The sequence below is a fragment of the Emys orbicularis genome, chromosome 10 (assembly GCF_028017835.1).
Source record: "Emys orbicularis isolate rEmyOrb1 chromosome 10, rEmyOrb1.hap1, whole genome shotgun sequence".
Lineage (NCBI taxonomy): Eukaryota > Metazoa > Chordata > Testudines > Emydidae > Emys > Emys orbicularis.
In genome coordinates, this window is record NC_088692.1 from 5221661 (window position 1) to 5242818 (window position 21158).

The following is a 21158-nucleotide window of genomic DNA, read 5'->3' on the forward strand; positions in this document are numbered from 1 at the left end:
CACAAACTCCTACATGGCCTCAGGCTAATTCTTGGGCTAAGATCCAAGAACCCTGGGGTGTCCAAAATTCTGTTTTGGCTCCGAATGTTGTCCCCAGGCCCCATCTTTAATTTTAATAAAAGAAACATCAGTTGCTGATGTGTTCTTTTGCTTTCAAGACTCTTGGCCATCTCCATTCGCAGCTGACAGCGGTGCAGCAATTGCTACATTTGACAGCATAAGGCCTCAAGAGTGATAGTTCAATAAGGTATGCAAAGAACCCAGTACAGCTCCTGCTTGGGGATTTCACACTGGGGTTCTCACCCAACGTGCTGAAAATCATGTTTCAGAACCTTCAAAATCACTTTACAAAATATTTTTAAGGGACAAGCTTTCAAAGCTAATGATTTACCTCCTTCCCCCCGCCCCATTAAAATTGTAATAGCAGTGCTAAAATGTTAATATACATTCCTAGTCCTATATCTGTTGATCTCGTTAAAGGCAGCCACCAATAACAATCTGAAAGATTCAATGAAACAGAACACCAAATATTTCCTCCTGCATTCTCCTTGTTTATAACCAGAGACCATCCTAAACGACAGAACATAAAAAAATATTATACCAGTTATAGGAAGCAAGTGGGTTTTCTGCCAGGATTAAACATTTAGAATTAGCTTCTCTAGTAAAACGTAAAGAGATCGTCTTCTTTTGCTAATATGATCTCAGACGTCTGCAGAAGCATAAGTGCTTATAGTTCCACTTACCGCTCCAAGCATGATTCTGAAAACGAGCCATCGAAATCCCCAGATGACAATTTGGGAAGGCGGAGTGTAGCGAGGTAACCGGGAGAGAGTCCAGAGCGGGCACAGGAATATTCCTAAAACCCCCGTTTCCAGAAGCTGAGATTCCCATCCTAAAGTGGAAATAAGAGCAATGGTTTGCTGTTAATTACCCATCAAGAAATTTTAAGCATATGAGAAGCAGAATATAAAAATCCTATGAAATTACTGATTTAACTTGATCCTTAGTTACTCAATTGTCTCTGACCACACTTCACATGTAGATGGAATTGAGGTTACATACAATTAAAACGGTTAAAGGGGCAGCACGACCTTAAAAACAATCAAATCACACTTTCAACTGAAAGTGGTACCAACTAACATTGTGTATGCCATCTACGACTGTAACTGAAAGGGATTAGAGAGAAAAAAACTAGAGAATGGAGATTTTTGTTTGTTCCTATTACAGCCCCATGCACATTCTGTGGGCATTTAGCTTTGCTGTTTTCCTTCTGTCGCTAAGTCTGTGAAATTTCACCTTTTATGTGGGTTTTCACAAGTGAGAGAGAAATATTTAAAAAAACATAGGAAAATATGATTACAAAACCATAGGAACTGGCAGTAAAACCCAAGAACAGCAGTAATCCCGGCCAAAATTTATCTTTAGATTTCAAATTGGCTTTGTCCCTTTAAAATATTAATTCACAGCAAAATGCTGTCGTCTCTAATTTTTAAGGGGAGGAAAAACACAAGAGGGTAAACAGCATGTTGAGGTTATTGTAGCAACTGACTGCTGAAAACGAAAAGTCATATTACCAGAGTGCTTCAGTCTAGAGCAATCTCAGCTTCACAACAGAGAACCCTTTACAGTTTAGCAAATTTATGTAAAATGTATGTCTGGAACTGAACGTTTCAAAGTCTAGTTCCCAGGGCCACTATGGAGATCAAAATTTGCTTTTCATTTTATTTATTTGTAATAGTTTACGTTGCTACATTCTTCTCCGGACAAATTCTGAGTCAAGAATCCAAAGGTTTCTCAGCATTGTCCAGGCAACTGCTCATCTCAAATGTATGCAACATCTAGCTGATTAGGTTAGAACAAATGATTGCACCTTTCCCTGCTAATACATATACAGAGAAAGCACCCTGTTATTGAGATATACTGTACCCAACAAAGGCTCAGCGCTTTTATTCAGACCGCTCTCTACTGGATGGAGCAGAGATCACCTTTAGCTCTTCTGATAGGGCCCCGAAGACTTCATCTGAAAATTGGGGATGAGTAGAAGGCTGTGCATGAGCAAATTCCTTAATTAGGTGTCCACTTCAGGACTTTGGTTTTGCAAACACTATTTTAAAACTCATCTGAACAGCTGGCCTGAAATCTGCTTCTTGCTCACGCTCTGCTATTGCTTAAAAGCCACAAAGTTTGCTAAACGCACGTAGAAGACTTTTCTTTCTGAATGCTAGGCCCCTGACATCATGAGCCACATTCTCCTCAGCAGGCATACGTGGCAGAGGTCCCATTGACTTTAGTGGAGCTACGCCAGTGGACACCCACAGAGTACCCAGCCCTGTATCTTGAAGAGAGTATGATCAAAAATTCCATTTAGGCTTGGGCATTATCAACTTCAGCATAAAACTATCAAGGGTTCTGAACCATAAGGAAAATCCTTCCTTAACCACAGCTCAATGAATAAAGGCTAAAGGGTCCAATTCTTCCCTCATGCCTGTTTTATATTCTACTGGCCTCAGTGGAATTATTCCGGATTTCTACTAGCATAACGGAGCTCAAAATCCATCCTTGTAACCACACCGTGAAGCTGTTACCCAAGTTATTTTATACATTGGAGACATTCAGGTACATCCCCCTTTATGCAAATCTGGATTTTGCATTCTGTTTTTGCAGTGTCTCCAGTATAAATATTGAAATGATTATTCAGAAGGCGCAAGAATAACAGAGCCGTTATGTTTCGACAGATGAAGTCAAACTCTACTGGATCTTTCGTCATTAAGTGAAGGACACTATGAAGCAACAGTATATCAGTGCAAGAACCAAAGTAAAGTCTGCTCCAGTAGTTTTACCCTGAACTACAAATATATTTTTGTTTGCAAGTTTTTCCATGGAATATAGTTCTACCCTGAAGCTGCACAGAAATATGCTAAATGACTGAGTCAGAGCAACTTTTTCTTGCACTTGGGTACCTATAACTGTGAATATAAAACTGTTTTAGGTAAACACAACTATGGTGTTACAGAAATCAAGGTCTACATCCATTTAATGCCGACCTCAAACACGTGCCTTGTTGAGCACGATAAAACAATGGTCCTCTCTTGAGATTACAAAGATTTAGGGATCTATACAGCAATGGACTTCTGTGGGTGCTGGCTGCACAACTGATCTGAGCTATTTAGTAATGTCAGTGTGGAGCTGTGTATAGGGGAAAGACTGAGGAGCCTTGGGTATTATTCCTAGATCTGCTCCTGACTCGCTGTCTGACTTTGAGGAAATCACTTAATCCCTGTGGGTAAGTCTTGATAGGCAAAACAGGTGTGTTTTTCAATAATGTTAACTCAATCAAGTTAGCGTATCACAATTGAAAAGCTCGTTCTCCCCCTCCAGGCGACAACATCTCCATCTAACGTGGCTTCAAACATGTTAACCAGGGTCACCCGAGGGGGGTGGGGTGGCAAATGGGGCAGTTTTTACCCCAGGCGCCCCCTCCTTCAAAAAGGCCCCCAAACTGACTGGCGGTGCGACCTGGCACCCGGGATCACAGCACCAGTCGGTAAATTTGGCCCGGCAGCCTCTCTGTCCTGAGAGAAGGGTGGCTGAGCCAAATCTGAGTGGGGTTGTGACCCTGCGTGTCATGTCACCATGCCCAGCATCACAGGACAGGAGTCCAGTGTGGGCTCACCCTCCAACTCCCCTCCCGTTTCCATCCGCCACCCCTCAGTGACAATTTTTTGGAAGTTGGAGAGGGGGGCTCACTTTCAGATTTTGCCCTGGGCCCCCAAAAACCCTCTCCGCGGTCCGGACGTTAGCTTGCATCTTAATGAGCATTCAGAGGGGTTTTAAATCCTGTCTAGACAAAGGCCTATGTGCCTTGATTTCCCCATCTTTAAAATGAAAGAAAAATACTTACTCATCTATGAAACATCAATGGGTGAACAAGCGTGGAGGCTGCTTTCTGCTGAAGACCCTCCAATATATCGGTAACAAACCTCAGAATTATTATTCTTGCACATTTATAGAGCAGTAGTGATCATCAGAATTGAGAGCCCACAGCTGTAGGAGACGTACAGACAAGTGAGCTATTATAACTGTGGATATTCTTGTTGTTCATTTTGAATAGTAGATGGGCTTGCAAGTTTTAAATCTACGCATGCGGATGGTCAGGGCTTGGGGATTTTAAAGAGTTCGTTTTAAAAAGCTTTGTAATTCCACCTCTGACATAACAGAATATGGACAAGCTACCCCGGTAAGTCAACGTGAGCAGTAGCTTTGCAAGATTAATGAGGAAAACACATGTAGAGTTAACGTTTGCCTGCATGGCTGCACCACAAATGACACACTGGAACCCTTGGGGAGGACCAGGCATAACCTGACTAGCTGCCCAGGAACATGCAAGGGGAGAGGTAGGTGACACTGCTGGCAATGCCAGCAACCCCAGGAGGGTTTATTACGGGGCACAGTGAGAAGAATGCAATGGAAGTGCCCATCATGCAGACTGCAACAGGTATGCCAGGAAAGGTGGTGATTAATCCTGTGGCACAACAAGAGTTGCTCCCGGCAAACTTCTAGAGGATAGTATGTCTCTCAAAGGTGTACCTCCAGGCAGTGCCACTTGGGAAGAGGTCCAGATATACACACCTGTATCCACACATACACGACTAGAGGCTTCATTAGAGTTTCACAACACGGATAAATATGTCAAGAAAGAAGATATAGCACCAAGATCTGCTCCGAGTTACACTGGTGTGAATCCAAAGAGGGATCTGCTTCAGTGATCATATGTGATGATGCTTCAATGTTAAGTGCTAGTGAAAATCCATCCATGCAATTGGAAGGTGAGGAGATGGCAAGCTTTGTTTACATCAGTAAGATCCATCCAATGGCTGATGATTAATATCTATTCCCCAAGAAATTACTACATGGGCCAGCACTACTTTCTGTACATAGGGAATATAGCAGAGCAGATATCCCCATGATTCTATGTCCATATTAACCAAATTATCTTTGTGTTATAGCTGAGAAGCAGGATAAAATCAGTTCTCAGAGCAGATTCCGCTTAGCCAGCTCATTCTTCTTACAGTAGGCCCTATAAATGGGGTGAGCAGAGTGTGTAATACAAACTAGGAACAGGCTTCTTGCTGAACTACACAGATAGCCAATAGCTGTGAGCAAAGAGCCTGAGGATTACAGAAAGGATTGGCTGCTGTGCCTGTGGCGTTGAAGGGCTTAATCCCCACCACTCCCAATGGCAATCACAGTTCTCAGTGCTGTTGGTTTTGTAGAAGGCCAGACATCGACTTTTGTGGCAGAGCTCTTAAACTGAGCAACTTCAGTTGGCCTCTTTCCTTTTCCCAACTGCTCCTCTATAATTCATGCTGTGATATACTGATTCTCTGGTGGTTGTCTTGGAATTCTACCTTGTGTTAGTCTGCGGGGCATTTTTTGTATGGCAAACTTGATGCTCATGAAAAATACGTGCTGTCTATAAGGCCAGGTCTACACCCAGCCGCTAGTTCGGTGGCTGGGAATCGAAGTTCTGGGTTCGATTTATCGCGTCTGGTCTGGACGCGATAAATCGATCCCGGAAGCGCTCGCCGTCGACTGCGGTACTCCAGCTCGGCGAGAGGAGTACCGCGGAGTCGACAGGGAGCCTGCCTGCCGCGTGTGGACCGCGTCTGAACCGCGGTAAGTTCGAACTAAGGTACGTCGACTTCAGCTACGTTATTCACGTAGCTGAAGTTGCGTACCTTAGTTCGAATTTGGGGGGTAGTGTAGACCAGGCCTAAGAGGGTATGATGGAGGAGTTCTATGCACATGTTCCTGTGCATTTATCAGTGCACCTCAATTTTGATTTGAAGCTCTCCTCTTCTGTTGGTCCTGTGTCATCCTCTAGCAGAGATTTCAAACTGTTATAGACTAGCTTGAGGCCACAAAACTCATCCTTTATGATAAATTGATTATTTAAATCCATGGCTCCAGAAGCAAAAGAGGATTTTTTTCAATACACTCCCACATCTACTGGCCTTGCATCAGTTTGATGTGTGTAGCTAATATGGTACACAAAAGGATCAATAATCTTATTCAAGCTTCCTCCTAGAAATAGCAGGGTTGGGGGGATGCTTTTGTATGCACTACGTTAGATGATACAAGACAAAGTGCAGCAAGTTGATCTCCATTTCTGTGCTTTCCCTGGCCTCCTATGATTTGTTTATTTCTTTCTTTAAATCTGTTCTAATTGCCGATTTAAAAATCTCTTTGGCTCTGCCATGGTGTGGCTGGCAGTTGGAGATTGTCCTTTCTGTTGCAGGTGTTTATCCTCATGAAATGCAGCAAGGTAGAATAGAAATAAAAAGTAACTCAGTGTTCTAGCTGATACACCTGCTGCCATAGCCAATCTAGCAGGTATAAGTGGAGGAGATTACTCTGAAAATGCAATTGGTTTTATTCAAGGTGGGGGTGTTTACACAACCTGTCCTGAGGAACTGCAGATGCTGTTGTTAACAGACTAATGCCTGATGACACTTATCTCCTGAGGGGAGCTGGGCTCACATCATGCTTAGAGCATAAGTGAAAGAGTCTGGTCTTGTTCTAGTTCCCCTCTGGGCCATCATCCATGTCACAACCCCGCTACACACGTAGCCTTAGGACTGGAATAGTAGTGGGTGCTACAGGAAAGGACTGAAGTGCTTTGACAGCTGAGAGATCCTTTAAAGACAGTGATGTACTGGATTTATACCAGTATGAGCAGAAATTGGTCCATAATCTTTAGCAAGGCTTCTTTCCTTGACCTTTGGTTAGATAGAAATAAGGCATCTGTTGTTGAAAATAAGCTCATTATTTCTAATGAGGCACCTGATAGCACATTAGGTCTAGGTGATTAAAATTCAGGATTTGGCAAAGGGCAAAAACTTACGCTGAGTTCACTATAAAATAATCATAACAATAATCACAGAAACCACTTTTTGTTTCTAACACATAGTGATTTTTTTAAGTGATGGAGCGATGAATGACTATTAACAAAATCCCCTTCTATTTCCATATATCCTGTGGTTTCTAGGATAGATACTGAACTGCCAAAATAAGCGCTTCTGTGGAGAGAAGTGAAGTATATTGTTATAAAAGCAGCTGCACAGAAAAGCAATGGCTAATGCAGAATGTGAAAGGTTAATTGTTACTAAACCCAGCAACAAATAGCAGTTATGGGTCTAACTGGCACCAAAATGGCAGTATATCTCGTTAGCTTCAGCCTGCACAAGAATCCCACTGTTATCAGCGTTTTCATATGTTAATCACCACACTCCCTTGCAGACATACACTATACATGTTGGATCTGCGGGTAAGAGGGCATAAGACTTTACATTTCTAAATGGCCTTCAGATCTTTCTGTTTGCACTTTCCTCCATGCAGTAATATAACATTTTACCAGACAGCGTGGAAAGGAAGGTTACTTAGTGTACTGGTCACTAAAATGCTAGAGGAAGATGCACTGAACCAATAAATAATTCAATGTTATGTACTTCTTGTGTATTATATATTTGGTGATACATACAAAGGCACAAAGGAAGTGGAAGCCATCTTGGTGTGTGGCTAGCCCCAGAAGTGTGTCAATACACCCTGCACCTGTGTTTCTTGTTGCAAAGCTACAAGTTTGAGTCCTGGCACCACCATCTGGGTACCATTCCAACAGTATAATCTGGTCTGAAACATGCCAGAAAGGGGGATGGATCAGTAATGCAACCGGAGGCAGACACATCTTATTGATGAACAAGAGCAGAGTAAACAACGCTCCCCCCCGCCCAGCTGTTAGAAAACTCTTAAATTACCCATTGCTGACAACGGGTGCAGCTGAGCCAGCGATGAACACAGTTTAAGAACAAGAGCAGCCAAGGACAAACAGCGGTCAGCACCATTTCAGAAGCTTTAGTTAAAATCTACTCCGTTTGCAGTGAAATTGCGTTCAGCTCCGGTTGACCTGCACCCACTGATAGCGATGGATAATTTTGCTAGTGCAGACAGAGCTTTGGTGTCATACGGTACTTGCTGAGATCTGATATTAAGGTCAGAAGCACTGGAGCAAGAGGGAGTGATTACTATAATCAAGATTCCCACACACACTGATTTATTAACAACCCCCTTCCTGATACCCTGAGTATCTACAGCTTGGTAACCTGGGCACAGAGATCAGTTTTCTTGGCCATCACACACAACCCCATAGATCTTCAGGTCCTCAATTCATCACCATCCCCTTTCCAAGTTCCAGTCCTCTCCTAATGTCCATCCAATCCCCCTCACCAACCTTAAGATCCCCTCTGGTTTGGATCTTATCATCTTACTCATCTCTGGTGAAAGCTTTCTACTTCTTCCCTGTATCACTTCCACTTTAGCATGAAGCAAGGCTCACCACTTGGTCCTCTTCTCACCTCCAATTAACTCCAGCCTTGCACCTCTGATCTTTAAGGATGGCACCCAAGTTTGCTCCCTCTTCAACCCTCTCTCCATATTGGATTTGTTCTTTCTTGGCCACTATGACTCCACACCACCAAAATGCCCCAAAGGTTGAAGTCCTCCTGGTTAAAATAGAAATTTCGTCCCATGTCTTTGACTTCACTGTCTCTTGCCTCAACTTTGCTGTGAAAACCAGAAATCACCTTTGGACTCTGGATATTAATTTTTCCTTTACCTTTTATTTTGTACTTCATGTGCTCATGGCCACCTCTTGAATGCTGCTGGAAATTGCCCTGATCTTGCCTCCGCTAGTTCCTAGTCTAATCCCTTCCTGCTTCAGCTGCTTCATTTCCCTCTTCTATGATCTTCCTCTATTCTTACTTGTACTGCCCCCATTTACCTTCTCTCCCCAAGCCAGTAAGTCACTTATCCTGTTTAAATTTCATCTTAAAACTAGAGATAGTTCTGACCCTAAAAACCCAGACCTGAACAACCCTTATGCTTAAGGAAAGAACAGATCCATATGTGACCTATATGGCTTGGGCTCATCCCTACTTAGAACCTGCCCTTCCTCTTTAGGGTATAATTGGCTCTGCCCGTAACACATTTATGTATGTATAGAGTGGCATCGAAAATGGTGCAGTCGGGTAGGATTAGCAAGCCCTACGCACCTCATTCTTCACTTTTAGAAATCAGCAGCTAAGCCATGCAGACATTGAAAACAATGAACATGCGCTTTTAAAGTTCACAACTGAAGCTATAAATACAGTAGAGTGTAAAAGGGGGAAGTTCTGTTCTCTCTCAAACTCACTTACCGTAAACTGATAGCACAAAACAAGATTACGCAATCCATCAACAGAACCCTCAAAATGGCTTCCATTTCTCCAAACTGCTGACTTTATGAGCAGTTGTTCACGTCTGCATCTTAAAAGCCTTCACCAGACACACTCAGAATTCAGATCCCTTGCCATCTTAAAAAGGGTATGAGGCTGTTACCAAATGGCCATGTTGCCTAGAGTGTGCTGCTGCTGTATTCAGAGATTACCCAGCGTCTTCAGTGTTGCTTCCCTGACCTACATGGTCCACATGTGATGCCTACAAGAAATCAGCCAATTAATACAGTCTAAGTAGGGGACCTGTTAAGGATAGTTGATCTTAAAAATAATTTTTAAACTATATCCTTCCCCTCCACCCCGTCCTTATTTGTTTCTTGTCAGATTGTGAGCAATCTGAGGCAAGGGCCGGGGTAACATTTTGAGTTGGGATGCGCAAAGGAGTCTAAGGCTATGTCTACACTTAAAACGCTATAGCACTTCAGCATAGACACTCATTACAGCAACAGGAAGGGTTCTCCCATTGCTGCAGTTAATCCACCTCCCCATGAGGTGGTAGCTAGGTCAATGGAAGAATTCTTCCATCAATGAAGCACTGTCTACGCCGGGGATTAGGTCAATCTAACTATATATCTCATGGGTGTGGATTTTTCACACCCTGAGGCCTGGTCTACACTGGGGGGGAGGGGAATCGACCTAAGATACGCAACTTCAGCTACGAGAATAGCGTAGCTGAAGTCGACGTATCTTAGTTCGACTTACCTCGCGTCCTCATGGCGTGGGGTTGATTGCTGAGGCTCCCCCATCGACTTTGCTTCCACCTCTCACCAAGCTGGAGTTCAGCAGTCGATGGGAGAGCGATCAGGGATCGATTTATTGCGTCTACACTACACGTGATAAATCGATCCCTGATAGATAGATCGCTACCCGCCGATCCGGCGAGTAGTGCAGACGTAGCCTGAGAGACAAAGCTAAACCAATGCAACTTTTCAGCGTAGACCAGTCCTAGGTACTCAACTCTCATTAAATTACAATGGAAGTTAGGTATCGAACTTTTACCGCCCCTTTGCAAATCCAAGCTTGGACAGTGCTAGCACACCAAAGGCACTAGTTTGATACAAATAATCACTGGCCATCAATAACCTTGCCATTTCTGGGGGGAAAATTCTCTCTTGCCTTTGTTAAGTTTACAGATTAAATGGCATACATGATAAATACTTTTTAAAAAAGTAATATTTACATGGCAAACTAAAGAATAAGAAACTAGAAACAAGACACTGATCTAAATACCAGCAGCAAATGGGGATGAAGAAAATGAAGTTGTCAGCCATTAGTAATGCTAATTTATCATGTAAATTTATACTCTGCAATCGTGGCATTTTAGGAAAGAAATCCAGGCCTCGCGTCAGTTCAGTTTTAACAAGTGACTACAAATGCCACTAATCCCACAATATTTAGAAACATTCAGGGTCTCTTACACATGAAACCCAAGTCCCCAAATTGTGTGCCGACCTATCCTCGTTGTCGTGTGTTCCAAGTTAGGGCTAAAACTTCAGTCTCACCTCAGTACAGCGATCCCTCAGGCCCCCACTGCATATTGATACTTCTGGGAACGAAAGGGTCGCATTGTTGACCCACCTGCTCCTGTTTGCTTCGGTTGGATCTAGTCAAATTTCAGCAGCTGCATCGCTAGCACAATGAACGCCATTGTTATCTCCTCAGCACGGCAGGGGATGGATCCAAATTTAAAAAAATAAAATCAAGTGAGCTGCCAATGGCATGGATTTCAGTGGCTGCACTTGCCTCACACGCGCTGAAAATGTCTGTTAAATACTCCTAACTCGATGCAGCAAAATAAGTCATTTTGCATTTGCTGAAAGATCTACTTGGGGAAAAAGAGCATTAAGAGGTTTCTCTCCCCCACCCCCTTCCCACTTTTGCTTTCTCTGCTTTCTGCAGAGATTTTTCTTTTCCAAAATTACGTACAACTGTTTGTCCATAAGCATAAACTTTCTGCTAGGAAACCTAGCTTGCTTTAACAGATCTCCAGCACTAAAAACATTTGTTGCTTGAAATGAGAGCCACTTAATGCCTGTACATGTGCAATTTTTCATGAAAGACCATGCAATTTGGCAGGAACATCTGACATACCATAGAAAACATTACAAGTACTTACTGTATAAAATGTCATTTTGGGATGAATGGTCTCCAAAACGCTCTGAAGCAATGTCATTAAGGCTCCCTATAGAGGGTATTATTTCTAATGGAATATAGATTATATGGTGTTATGTCATTAAGGCTTCCAATTTTCGGCTTTATATTGTTATTTACCAATAAATGCCTGATGAGAAAAACAGCAGAGTTATCAACAACGATGAGCCGAAAACATATTAGTGGATACAGAACAAGGCAATTCTGAAAATTTGCCATGCAACCCTTGGAATTCATACATTCTGCTTCTCTTTGTCCGTTTTATGAGGTCCAACATAGGTCCAACAGCATGGAATAGCCAGTGGGGGCAGGTGGGAAGAACAGGGCTGGGAGAAGACACTGAAGTTGCACAAACAACAGCTGAGAAAATTACAGCCTGATCCAAAGCCCACTAATGACTACAGAAAGATTTCCACTACATAAGCCTTTATTTACCTCCTATATGGTTTTTTTTTTAAACGTGGGATGTTTTTATATATAATGACAAAGATCTAATTATATTATATATAATCAAGTTATTTTTAAAGTGACTCATCCCTAACATGACTCTGGAAACTATATAAAGCAATTCAGTTGTCTAGAGCAGGAATTGTCTCTTCATTTGTGTTTGTACAGACCCTGGCACAACGGGTCCCTCACCTCCCACATCCTTGCTGGGTCTTTTGGATGCTACCATAAAAACTAGAACTGGTCAAACCACATGGTTTTTCTCCACACAATTTTGAACATAAAGATTTTGTTTAAAAAACTGTATTTTCCCCCCATTGGAAAATTTAACAACAAATCAAAAAATTTCAATTCTAATTACTATTTTAATTTTTGTTTTTGAAAATGGAAATGAAAAATCCAAGTCAAAATGAAAGGAAATTTCCCATATTCAAAGAAACTCCTTTTTTTTTTCCCCCTGGAAAAATTTGTCAGTCAAAAAAATTTCAACCAGCAAAAGTCAGAAGAGTTTATTTGCATTTTCTCACTTTCTCTCCTAATTCATAAGACAAGGTATACTACTGTCTGGTTTTATACACATGTATACCCACATACATATATACATTACAGTGTATGTGTATAGTGAATACACACACAACGCCTGCACACACAAAACATACACACACACACTTCATAGATTTCTCTTTGTCAAACTGCACATACAAGAGCTGTGAAACAGTGCCGCTATCTTCCTATGAATATTAGGCTATGTATATAGTACAGACTTTGGTCAATGGAAGTTACGTCAGCATAAAGCCACTGCAGTTCGTGTATCGCTTGTGCGTACTTGACTCCTTGCATCAGCACTATGCATTCTCACCAGGAGTGCTTGTGTCGGTGCGCTATGGGAAGATGTCCCAGAGTGCAGTTCACCATCGTCTGGTGCACTGTCTTTTGGGAAATTTTGGAAATGCATGGGATCAAGGGGTCAAGTTCCCATCATGCAACTTTCTCCATCCAATAAGACCATCCATATTCCATAATTTTTGTGCCTTTTCTTTAAATTTCCACAAAACCATGTGGCACTTCTCACTGTTCACCATCCGACAGAAGCATGGTGCCCACACAGCTCTACACTATTGTCACGAATATTGCAAACACAGAAACAAAGATCCTCCGGTATTTGCAGAGCCAGAGGAAAAACGGTAACAATAGGGGACATGATGATTTTGTGGAGGACAGATTGTTGTGGGACATAGCAAAAAACCAACTCAAGGTTGTTGGTGGCATTCACAGAGCAGCTGCAGAAGGTGGAGCACCACTTCTGAGTATGAAAAATGAGCTCTGACTGGTTGGAATGGATCGTAATGAACGTCTGGGACAATGAGCTCAGGCTGCAGAACTTGCGGTGGCAAAAGGCCACCGCCACACCCCTGGATTTGTGCACTGAGATCACCCCACCCCTCCAGATCAGGGACATCAAAACGACAGCTGCACGGACAGTTGAGAGGTGAATGGCGATCGCTCAGTGGAAGCTTGCAATGCCGGATGGCTACCAGTCAGTGGGAAATTGTTTTGGAGTTGGAAAATCTAGTGAGGGGCATTATCATGCAAGCGTGTAGGGCCATTAATTGTCTCCTGCTATGCAGGATGGTGACTCTTGGTAACCTGCAGGACATAGTGGGTGGATTTGCAGCAATGGGGTCCTGAACTGCAGTGGGGCAATAGCTGGCACGCATATCCCTATTTTGGAACCAGCCCACCTTGCCACAGAGTACACCAACCGAAAGGGCTACTTTTCTATGGTGAGGCAAGCACTGGTGGATCACTGGGATCGCTTCACCGACATCAGTGTTGGCTGGTCAAGGAAGGTGCACGGTGTTCACCTCTTTAAGAACACAGAACCATTCAGAAAGCTGCAAATAGACACTATCTCCCGACTGGCAGATTACCATTGATGATGTTGAAATGCCAATAGCGATTGTAGGGTTCCAGCCTAGCCTTTGGCTCCGGAAGCCGAACACCACCATCTCGACAGTACCAAAGAAAGATTCAACCACCAGCTCAGCGATGCAGAATGACCGATGAATTTGTGTTGGGTAGATTGAACGTCAACCTAACTTCATAGTGTAAACCAGCCCCTATGCATCACAACCACTGGCTGTCAAAGTAAAGCTACTCAACATGGACTTACTCAGAATGGAATTAAATTAACCAATTCTGAGCCTCTCCTCTATCTCCCTGAAAATTTATTATGACATACTTTACATTATATATTTTTGACACCTGTCAAAAATAAAATGTATTGTGCTAATGATTACGATGTGTTATGAATAAGGGCCCCAGGCTGCAAACACTTATTGCCTACTACCGTGAAATCATAGAATCATAGGACTGGAAGGGACCTTGAGAGGTCATCTAGTCCAGCCCCTTTACTCATGGCAGGACTAAGTATTATCTAGACCAATCAATGGATCAACCCTGGCAGTAAGCAAAAAGCCCGACAGGAAGTGTTTGCATTATTGGCAGGCAGCGTGTCCCAGTGGAGTGTCAGGAGCCTTGTGTTGTATTTCCACCAGCAAGTCATTTCACCTCTCTGGCTTCCACTTCTCCTCTCACCTTTTGTCTGGCTTGGCTATTGAGATTGTAAGCATGTGCATATATGTTAAAAGGTATAAGATGCAGAAAACTTTAAATACAGTTAAATACTTAAATAATAAAGGGACACAGTTGGGTCAGTCTGATCCTAACTTTAGATTATATAAAGATAAGTCTTTTAAAAAAACCCTAAAACCAATAGAAATGTTTCCATTAAAATAAAAAAAAAGGACAACCTGAAATTGCTTAAGAAGTGCCCATTACCTAATTTTAATATTTGCATAAATCCATCATCACTTGGAGCAAAAACGTTGTCCTATGATAGTGAAGGCTACATCTATAGTAGAAAAAGGTGGGGTTTTTAAACATGAGTTAGCTATTAACACAAAATGATAACGCCCTCGTGTTGATACCCGTGTTTACCGCAAACAGCTAACAGTTGTTAAAACTAAAAATGGCCTTGGGCCTACACTATGGGTGAAATCCTGGCCCTGCTGAAGTCAATGGTAAAACTACCACTGACTTCTATAGGGTCAGGACTTTAACGTGTGTTATTTAACAGTGTGTTAGCTACCATCTGTTTAAAAAACCACAACCCTGTGAAGACAAGATCAACGTGGATATTATTCTCAACGGTGGGAAAGATTTCCCAGCAGCACACCAGAGAACAAGAAGTAAAACAGGGGTGCAGAGAGGTGGGTCGTGAACATTGAGAAGTGCAGGATCATTCAGCTATCATGCAATTTCAGTAATAAAAGAGAGCAAAATTTAGATCAAAATGGCAAAAGCCAATACCACATGAGGTATAAATACCTGAGAAGTGTTCGGTGAATTGCTTTACGTCCGTGTCCAGCAGAACTTTGCTTATAGAATATTTACAGGTTCTAACCCTCAGAAACAGTGCACTCTCCCAAGTTACAGCTGCAAGACGCTCAGCATTCCCTCAGCATCTCACCACCCAAAGCTGCTGGAGTACAACCCTTTCTTCTCCTTCTCTTCCAAAATATCAACAGAGCCATAAAAGGGATAAAGTCTCACTCAGCACGTTGTTAAACCTTCCAATCACCGCCAAAAAAAAATACACACAGAAAAAGGCAAAGAAAAATCAACACTTTCAAGTTATTGTGTCAGTTTAAAAGGGTTCCAGGGTTCCTTATGGAAAGTATTCCTGGCAATTCCTAGTGGAAATTCCTGATCTCCATGCAATTAGATGAGTTATAAACATGAGAAAACCTGATAAAAATGCCACAGGTTCAGCCCCAAACGCCCCTTCTCCAATAGCCACAGCAATGTGCTATTATGAATGTGAAGCTTGATTTACAAGAGGTTACTTCACACTCATGGTCATGGAGCATGAGTTTCTGATTTAAAAAAAGAAGAAGTCCAGTGCAGCAATATTTCACAAAATTTCATTCAAATGTATTTTTCCAAACCATTGCTTGCAACAAATCCACTCACTTTTAATCGAAGACATTCTTGTATATTTTTTCTTTGAAGTTTATTGGAGCCCCTTGCACATGTAAATTGCATATTATATCTAGAAACAACAGATGGCCACATGCAGTTTATACTATGGATCCATTTCAGAGACGGTTAACCTTGCATCTCTATGCAGCCACTGTACTGCGTTTCTGCCACACAATAGAGACAAGGTATTCTTTCAACTCTGATTGACTTTTGTACATGTTCAAAAGTGCTAGGTCTCAGCAATCATTCTTCCTCTTCCCCTGATGAAAGGGAGAAGGTCTCAACTTTAAGACACTAAAGAGCAGCAAGAATACTTTACTATAAAACCACAAAAGAAAATTGCTTTTATTTTCTAACATGTAAGCGTCACATAGAAAGGTGCTGTTGCGCATAAACGCAGAGGCAAACCTTTAATCTGATAGCAAGAGAAATAAGGAAGACAAAGTAATATCAGCTACAACCTACAAAAAGGGCAATATGGGGGGGGTGGAGATGGGTGTGGGGGCGTGGTTAATGCTTTGCAATTCCATAGTGCCTTTCATCGCAAAGCCATTTACTAATATTAACAAGGTAAGTCTCTCCTCAGAGGGAGATAAATTCTTATTCTCATTTCACGGGTATGAAAACTGACCCACAGAATGGTTAAGAACAGACTTGCCTAAGATCAGACATTAATTCAGGGGAAGAATCAATAACACAACCCAGGATTTCTAACTCCCTTTCCCCTGCTCTAAGCAATTAGAACACGGGTTGATAGACCTAACATTTGATCTATTCTTTTCTCATTTATATTCATTACTACAAAGCCAACATATTTCTAGGGGCCCAATCCTGCAATGCTTATGCACACACTTATTGTAATCACATTAATAGTCCCATGGAAGCCCTTGGGACTGCTCCTGGCAATTCCGTTTGGCATGGTAAGTATTTGCAGAGGCTCCTCAAAAAAAATAAATATATACAGGGGAGGGGGGAGAGAATGGATTCTGGCTTTAACTCTATTTAACACAAGTGTCCACTCCCAGTCTTAACTTTGTGTTGCACCAATTTTCTTATTTAACTTGTTCCTGATTTCTCCTGTTTGCACTAAAAGATAACAACCTGGCGATATTTAACATTTCTGTAGCCAAGAGAATAGTTCTTGATGTTGTTGAAAGATTTTAGAATGTTATCAATAACTTTTGTTCTTAAAGTATAAACCACATGGAAAAAATTTTTTGCATAAAAACTTTTAAAAGCTTCCAAGTGCTCTCCAGGGTAGTCATTAGAAACTACTTAGGTAACAAGAGGGCGATATCACCGAGTTAATGCAGCATTAAATTAGCCCTCTTAGGTAGAACTTTAAGTGACAGAGGAATTAGTTGGGAAGATTTTTTATTTTATTTTTTAAATAGTGAAGTTAATGGATTTCCTGTTTTTAGCTCTGTGGGCGGCTGTCATTGTGAGGGATCCGTATATACTGTATTTAATTACTACGTCTTAAAGAAACTAAAATAATTTCATCTATGTTAGTACGATCTCACTGGTATTCGGTGCCTGTCTAGTGCGGCCACCACAGTAACTACAGTACTAAAATGTTACTACCTTCCAGTGGAGTATGTTCCATTTGCATGGATGCTTTCTTGTGATCCATAGCAGCTCCTAATACTGCTTCCTAATTAGAGGAAAAAGGATAGTCTAGTGGATAGGGCACTAGTCTGGGCCTCAGGAGACCTCGATTCAATCCCCAACTCAGCCACAGAGTTTGACCTTAAGCGAGTCATTTAATCTACCGTGTGCCTCAGTTCCCCATCTAAAATAGGGATAATGCTTCCCTTACACAGGCCAAAAGTTCTCCCACACAGCTGTGCAGCAGGGAAAGATGTGGTTTCTGCTCCAAAGCGTTTGTCTAGGTTAAGACAAGACAACAATTTGGTGTAACAACCTGATGCTAGGACTGAGGGGGTAAATGAGGGTAACAAACATTTGCTAGCTGCATGCACAACTTGCTGGTGTTTTATAAGTACAAACAAACCATAGTTACTCATGAAGACAGCACATTTAAACCCTAACTTCTGATCCAGTTCTCAATCCAGATCCAGGGGCTACTCCCAGCTTCAGAGCTCTGGATTGGCTGTATAAACGAGCTGTCCCTGCAAACGACTCTCCCTCCACTCAAGGAGGTAGTGTCATTGTGGTCATATCTGACAGTCCCTAGCAGAGACGGATGCTGTTGACTGTAGAACACCCTAATGGAGGACGAGCCGGAAGCTTGCCACTTTCACGATACAAAACCCAGGTGTTTGCACAGGACTTTCCTCCATAACACAGGTAAAGTATAACATCTTGAAAGCAACCAGCTGAGAAGGAGGTCACAGGGGATGGGAAATAAAGTGAGGAAGGTAGAAGAGTTTTGAGCCATTTTCCCCCCCAATGGAATGAACGAAGCTGTAGCTACATTTAAAACTTTACCATGCATAGATTAGACAAATGCTGGCAGGCTTGGCAGACAAAGGATAGGTTTGAATGAGAGGAGCATGGGGCATCTTGCAGAGTTCCATAGATAAAGCACCACACGCAAAAGAAAGCATGAATATGGGCGAAATCTAGAGAGGGAATAGTGAGTCGGAGGCATGGGAACAGAGAAGTGGACTGGGACAGAACGGAAGGTGAGGGAGAGAAGATTGAACTTGATACAGAAGACACCACTGGAGGGACAAAGAGAGGAGAGTATACCAATGAATCAGATAATACTATGTCCACTATTAGGGCTAAGAGTCATGGTAGGGGACAGGAGCCTCTGTTTTCCTGCAACTCCACCACTTCCTTTTTAAGAAAAAAAAGATAGTTACCGTAAGGTTTAAAAACAAAGATATTGGAAGGGCTATAAACCCTCCTGCTTCAGGGCATAAACCTATCTCTAACTGATGGGGGTCAGGAGGAAACATCCCTCTGGACTCAATACCCTGCCTAGGGCAGGGCTCCCTGCACCTTCCTCCTGAAGCAGCTGGTACTGGCCACTGTCAGACAAGGCAGGGGGTTGGACTAGATGGCCTTCTGAGGTCCCTTCCAACCCTGATATTCTATGATTCTAAGGCTAGATGGACCATTGGTCTGGTCCAGTTTGGCAGTTGCTATGTTCTTCTATGTTGAGGTTCATATATATCACATGTCTATACAGTACACGTGTACACACAGGCAGAGAAAATCAACAGCTAGATTCCCCATAGCACAGGAAAACAAAACCGAGGCAATGAATTCATCATAACAAAAAACCTAAGGCACTCAGGCTCTTGGAAAGTAAATCCCTTCCAGGGTGTAATTATTTGCCCCAATTATCCTTTCCACACTGATCTCTTTGAACTGATAATTATATAACCAAGAGCCAGATAATGTTTTCTGGTAAATTTTGTATCTGGAAGCGCACACTGATTACACGAAAAGAACACGTTAATGGCATAACGAAGACAGGCAGGCAAAGTGCATGTAATGATTTGTGTTAGGTTTCCAAGAAACATTAAGTACAAGCAGACCTTAGCCAAAAGACAAGGATGGTGGATACCAGTGGACATGCCACGTACCAATGCAGGACAAAAAGGACCTGCTGAGGAGTCGATTACGGAGTGTTATTTCCATTATTGCTGTGTCGAGGAGAAAAAGTGAAACTTGCCATCGTATGAAACAAGAGTTTCAGCCACAGGACTCTGAGCTGAATTACACAAGGAATTCACAGCCACTGCAGGGGATGATACAGCATGTGCACCAGCAAGCATAGTGCCTGCTCTCCAAGGGTCTCCCAGCAATTTAATGACTGTTGCCTCCCAGTGCCCGTATATGGTACCCACTAATAGAGGGTTAAGCACAGCCTTGGGAAACTGGAGAGATTTGTTCATGTGACTTGTTCTGTTTGAACCCAGAACTCAACTCCTATTCCCCCATTGTGCCCAGCACTCGGCACTTCCTCTTGAACATTGATCTGTGGCTCCTTGGCTTAGAAAGGAGCCCAGTGTATTTTTTGCACTAAACGTGCCCTGGATGTAGCAAAATGCCACCATTTTAAAACAAAATGCTTCCTTTTCTCCTCATTTCAATTTATTTGTCCCACTAAGGGCCCAATCCTGCTCTCGCTGACGCCCATGGCAATGCTCTCACTGACTTCCGCAAGCCATCTTCACTCTGACAGGTCAGTCCGACACCTACCAGCTTCCAGCTCCACGACTAGGTTTATGAGGCAGGCTCCCTCCAGCCCTTGGGTCAGAGCTGAACAAACACGTTGCGCAAACAACCTTCCCCGCCCCCCCAGACTGCGAACCAGCGCACGCTCCCGAAGACGCTGGCAGCAATCATGGATGCAGATCTCCTGCACTCTGCCTTGGCTTCAGCTGGAGGTCACCTACTGTCAGGATGCCAATGCCACTACAAAAAGGCAGGGAGCAGAAGGCACAGGGCTGGCAGAAAGTGCTGCTTGGGGGCAACAGAGATACTTCGTCAAGGTGAATGCCAACTAATAAGCAATACTCATTAAGGGGCAAGAAGATACAATGACCCAATATATGGAGAGGCAAAGGATGGTCTTGTCGCTAACGCACAGGACTGGGAATAAGGAAACCTGGGTTCTGCCCTGGCCGCTCTGTGGGGCGTCTCACCACTTTGAAGAAGAAAAAACTCATTCATGTCTGTAAAGCCCTTTGAGAAGGTCAGATGGAAGATGATGTAATGGAGGTAAAGAGGCCTACGGCTTGTGGAGAGAGAGTTTTGTGTTTTAAATATTGAAATAGCAAATGTAATACTTTGCTCCTCTGTATTAAGTTCTCTCTTACTGTGTGCATTGTCCCAACCCCCAAACAAGGAGGCCCTAACATAAAATTTGAATGCCAACTATTTTCCACTCTCCTGAGCAACCTGTTGTACAGACTTTAACTGTCCTTTATGGACATGACCCCTGCAGAGCAGTGCCATGCGCCCGCAGAGCTAAACTGCTAAAAACAGGTGTGTGTTGGGTATTAAATGTATCTTCAAACTGCTTTGGCAGCTTAAGAAACCATTAGCAGCTGTTAACATGGCTAACTTGGCAACATGGCCCAACAGCTCAAACAGCCTGTTTTCTTCACCACTTCAAAAACTCTCATTTCCAGCTTGCAGGTTTTAAACAAGGAACAAATTAAAACCAACACCACGAAGGCACCTGCAAGACACACTTTGCTAGCA

The 21158-nt window shown here is 42.7% G+C and overlaps 1 protein-coding gene across 1 annotated transcript in view; it reads right to left on the reverse strand.

The window, feature by feature from the left end:
• LMF1 (lipase maturation factor 1) overlaps positions 1-21158 on the reverse strand; it is a 341743-nt gene that overhangs the window by 235783 nt on the left and 84802 nt on the right. The window contains 1 exon segment of the mRNA XM_065412501.1: positions 744-892. Coding sequence (XP_065268573.1) covers positions 744-892 — 149 coding nt within the window.